The sequence below is a fragment of the Myotis davidii genome, unplaced genomic scaffold, assembly GCF_000327345.1.
Source record: "Myotis davidii unplaced genomic scaffold, ASM32734v1 scaffold79, whole genome shotgun sequence".
Lineage (NCBI taxonomy): Eukaryota > Metazoa > Chordata > Mammalia > Chiroptera > Vespertilionidae > Myotis > Myotis davidii.
Genome location: NW_006294339.1, coordinates 2,054,075 through 2,058,880, shown reverse-complemented (window position 1 = coordinate 2,058,880; position 4,806 = coordinate 2,054,075). Strand labels below are relative to the sequence as shown.

The following is a 4,806-nucleotide window of genomic DNA, read 5'->3' as shown; positions in this document are numbered from 1 at the left end:
AAAGAGGGAGGGAGGGAGGGAGGGAGAGAGGAAGGGAGGGAGGGAGAGAGAGAGGAGGGAGAGAGAGAGAGAGAGAGAGAGAGAGAGAGAGAGAGAGAGAGAGAGATCTGGCTCACAGTACAGAATGAAAGACTTGGACTAGACTTCTGTAACATGCAGGTAGTTACAGAGGGAGAGCTCTGCTGCCTTGAGCTCAGCTGTGATGAACTCAGGACCCATACTGGGCATGTGACACAGCCTTGGGTACCTAGGCTGATGCCCCTGAGCTGTCACAGTGTGATAAGACCAGAGATCTCAAGAGCCATGGTGGAGTCTAGTTCATCTGTGCCCCTTGCCTAGCACAAGGCCAGCAAGAGCAGGCTCGGGGGTGGGGGTGGGGGGCAGCAGCAGGGATGTGTATGCCGAAAGCCCTCTGGCCCTAATCCTGGCCTGGGAGAGAATTCATATTCACACTTCCCTTTAATGAGTCATCACTGGGGACACAGTAAGAATGAGGATGACCCTGTTTCTGGCTTGGGGAGCTCCCCATTGGATGGATGGTTCAACGATGACAGCCCAGTGTGATCAGAGAGCTGGGGACACACAGTGCTGTGGGAGCCAGGAGCAGGCAGGCCCTCTCTGGAGGAGACTGGAAGGCTTCCCAGAGGAGGAGACATTTGAACTGAGGCCCAAAGGATGACTAGAAGTCAACCAGTGCAAGAGTGTTCTAGGCAGAGGAGGAGGCCTGAAACTCCTGTTCTTGGGGGCAGGGCGAAGGAGTAGAGTGTGCGTAGGGCGGGCTGCTGGGCCTCTGGTGGCTCCAGAGGCAGAATATGGAGGCTGAGGTGGGGCAGCAGATGGCATGTCACCTGTTTCCGTTTCACGGGGAATCATTGTACTCGGGGTCGGGTTTGAGGGTTTTCTTTGGAACCCCAGGAGTGTGCACAGCCCATATGTTTGAGTCAGTTGAGAATGAAGAAGGAGAGGACAGATGAGGACAAGGAGTCCCCTGGGCAGCAGAAGTTGTACCCGAACCTCAGTGTCCATTTGGTGTCTGGTATGTGCCAAGGGTTAGGCGTTCTCCCTTTGCCCCTCACTGGATTTCAACCACGTATGTGCCCTGAAAACTTCCCAGTCCTGCCATGTAGGTTCGAATACTGGCTCTGCCATTTACTAGCTGTGTGATTTCCCGTTCCTCCGTTTGCTTACCTGTAACATGGGATAAACGTAAAGCCCGCCTCGTGGGGCTGTTGTCGGGACTAAATGAGTTAAAGCAATTGAAGCACTTAGATCAGTGGTTCTCAACCTTCCTAATGCCGCGACCCTTTAATACAGTTCCTCATGTTGTGGTGACCCCAACCATAAAATTATTTTCGTTGCTACTTCATAACTGTTATTTTGCTACTGTTATGAACCGTAATGTAAATATCTGATATGCAGGATGTATTTAGGCGACCCCTGTGAAAGGGTCTTTCGACCCCCAAAGGGGTCGTGACCCACAGGTTGAGAACCGCTGACTTAGATGGTGCCGGACCACCAGCAAGTGTACAATAAGTATTGACTATCACCAGTGATGGCGAACCTATGACACGCATGTCAGAGGTGACATATGAACTCATTTTTTTGGTTGATTTTTCTCTGTTAAATGGCATTTAAATATATAAAATAAATATCAAAAATATAAGTCTTTGTTTTACTATGGTTGCAAATATCAAAAAATTTCTATATGTGACACAGCACCAGAGTTAAGTTAGGGTTTTTCAAAATGCTGACACGCCGAGCTCAAAAGGTTCGCCATCACTGGACTATCACTATGACTTGATAGGCTTTTCCTTTTAACTTGATTTCAAGTATTTAAACATCATTTATCTGATGCTTGTTATATGTCAAGCCTGTGTTTATCCTCTGAATATAAGAATGATAAGACACAGTCCTCCTGGGGGTACAGAAACCTTCAGTAAAGGCAGGAACAAACTTTGGTAAAATGTGGCCTGTGCCAGGGCCCCAGAAATGCAGGAGAGCTGATTCCTCCTTGGGGAGATCACAGGCTGACTAGGGAGAGAGGCAAGTGGCCCAAATTGGGGAGAGGAGTCCAGAGAACCTCTGGGGGGTGGGGGAAGGGCTGTGGAGAGACAAGGCGTGCCCTCGTTGGCACCTGGTCATTTGTGAGATCATGTGAGAAAAGACCCACTTTGGAAGGGTGGTCAAGGAATGCCTCGGCTCAATCTATATTGTTTGAGTGTTGAGAAGTCATCAGCGTTTTTTGAGCAGGGACTTGTGTTTGCATCATAGCAACATAACTAACAGTTATTATGCAACTACTGTATACTACATGCTATGCATACACAATCTTATCTAACATAATCCACACAAAAGCACTGTGAAGTGAGTACTGTCACCATTCCCATCTTACAGATGAAGAAACTGAGCCACAAAGGTTAAGTGAGTTGCTCAAGGTCACATAGCGAGGAAGGGGAAGAACAGGCTTAAGCCCAGGCAGTCTCACCCAGACCTCATGCTCTTGAGTCTCTCTACCTTGCTGCCTCTGAACTTCAATCTACATAATTATCTTAAAACTAGAATGAACCTTGGAAATATCCCATTACCCCCATTTTGCAGATGAAAAACTGAGGTTCAAAGATGGGGACTAGCTTTCCTAAGACCACAGAGTGAAGAAGGAGAGGCTGAGCTGGGGAGGTCAACCTGGTCTGCAGGAGGGGCTCCATCCTAGACTCCACAGTCCTAGGCACCCTGCTGTCCCAGCTGGCATCCTTGTGCTTAGAACAAAATCCAAACTCCTTACTGGGGCCTGTAAAGCCCTCATGTGATCAGGCCTTGCTGCATCCCTCTGACCCCACCTGGTCACCACCCTCTCCTCATCACCAGGCTCCAGCCCACCCACCTCAAGGCCTCTACACTGCTCTTCCCTCTGACGGGAATGCCTTTCCCCCTGATTATCATGTGGTTGGGCTCTGTCGTAGTCTGTTTGGGCTGCCATAAAAAAATACCATAGACTGTGTGGCTTATAAACAACAGAAATTTAATTCTCACAGTTCTGGAGGCTGGGAAGTCGAAGGTCAAGGTACCTGCAGATTTGGTGTCTGGTGAGAGCCCCATTCCTTGTTCATAGACAGCCCTCTTCTTGTGGTGATCTCATGTTGTAGAAGGGGCCAGAGGTCTCTCCGGGTCTCTTATAAAAGCACTAATCCCTCTCATGCCCTAGTGCCTCCCAGAGGCCCCATCTCCATATACCCTCACATTGAGAATTAGGTTTCAACATATGCATTTGGGGAAGACACACACATCCAACCTATAGCAGGCTCATTCTTGCCGTTCAGTGAAATGTGACCTCCTCAGAGGGGTCTTCCCTGATCACCTCTCTAAAGTTACCTGCCATCACTCTCACAGAACCATGTTTTATTTTTTTCATAGCAGTTATCATGATCTGAAATTATCTTTTTTGTTTTCTTGCTTTTGTGTCTACCTCTCCCAATTAAAATGTCAGTTACAGGAGAGAAAGGAGGGACCTCATATATTTCTACACTGTATCCCCAGGCCTCAGACAATGCCTGGCACATAGTAAGTGCTCCATACATTTTTGTTGACATCATACCTGTATTTCACTGTCTGCTGATGGTCTGTCTCCCCACCAGTCAGAGACCTCACAGGTCTCTGGGGCTGGGGCCATGACTGATGCACCTTGGCACCACCTCTAGGCCCAAGACGGGGTTGGCACAGAGCAGGGCTGAATGAGCAAGGATAGAAGGGGTAAAGACATGAGTACCTGCTGGGCTCTCCATCAGGAGGCCACAGCCATTGCCAAGGGGCTGCCCTTTGTGGGAAGTAATAGGGCTCTAGAGGCTGTTCATGAAACAAAGGGGCATCCAGGCCTGGGACTAACACCTCTTGCAGCCCCGTCTTCTGCCCCTCTGCAATGGAAATGAGAGGGCAAGAGGGGCGAGTGGGTGGACGCACACTGGGCCTGGGCACCTGTGAGCCTGCCTCTTAGTGGCCTATGCCCTTAAACATCAACAACCTATTCCCCGCTCTGCTCTCTGCACCCCGCACCTGTACCCTGGCACGGGTGAGGTGGGCTGTGACTTCCCAGAGGTGGGGCCTTCTCATTCACGCAGAGGCCAGCAACAGCAGCAGAGGCCCTGTCTCCTAAGGGCGGGAATGACAAGTCCCTTCTGTGGAGCCCACGGTCCCTGCCCTTCCCTATCACAGCAAGGTCTACCCTGTTGTCCCTTCTGAATGTCTCCCCTCTGCCGCACCCCCCTGGAGAGTCAAATGCAGATGAATAAGAAGTCTGTGCCCCAGGTCCATCCTTGGCCATGGTCCCATGAGCAGGTAACTTGCACAGATGTACACGGGCACATTAACCAGCTTCACCGATGTGTAATGTCCGGGATGGAGCTGATGAGGCACGCGGAGATCCAGCCCCACTCCCTTACCTTCTTCCTGATCATGCACATCCTGGAACCCAAACTCCTATCCACCTCCACCTCAGCTCCACGTGCCCCCTGCACAGACCTGTGCCCGCAGGAACAACATCTCCCCTCCCATGCAGATTCGCTCCTAGGCTTCCTCAGCCTCCTATCGGCCTGCCACCTCCTCCAGGCAGCCCGTGCTGCTTCCTCTGGACTATCTGCTACCTCTGGGAACAGTGGCCTCATCTGGCTCACCCCAGCTTCTGCAGCGCCCAGCACGCCGCCTAAGCAGGGTCACCGAGAGCCTGCCTGGGGAGGAGTGGACCGAGGGCGTGAGGGAGAAGGGAGAGGTGGCAGCAGCGAGAGGGAAGCGGGGCGGAGGCGGCAGCGGGAGGGG

The 4,806-nt window shown here is 51.2% G+C and overlaps 1 protein-coding gene across 1 annotated transcript in view; it reads left to right on the top strand.

Annotated features, from left to right (window-relative positions):
• The first annotated feature begins 951 nt into the window (after positions 1-951).
• Positions 952-4,806, top strand: part of LRP8 (LDL receptor related protein 8) — a 77,063-nt gene continuing 73,208 nt past the window's right edge. The window contains exon 1 of the mRNA XM_015566988.1: positions 952-1,036. Within this exon, the coding sequence (XP_015422474.1) occupies positions 952-1,036 (85 nt within the window). The remainder of the gene's footprint in view (positions 1,037-4,806) is intronic.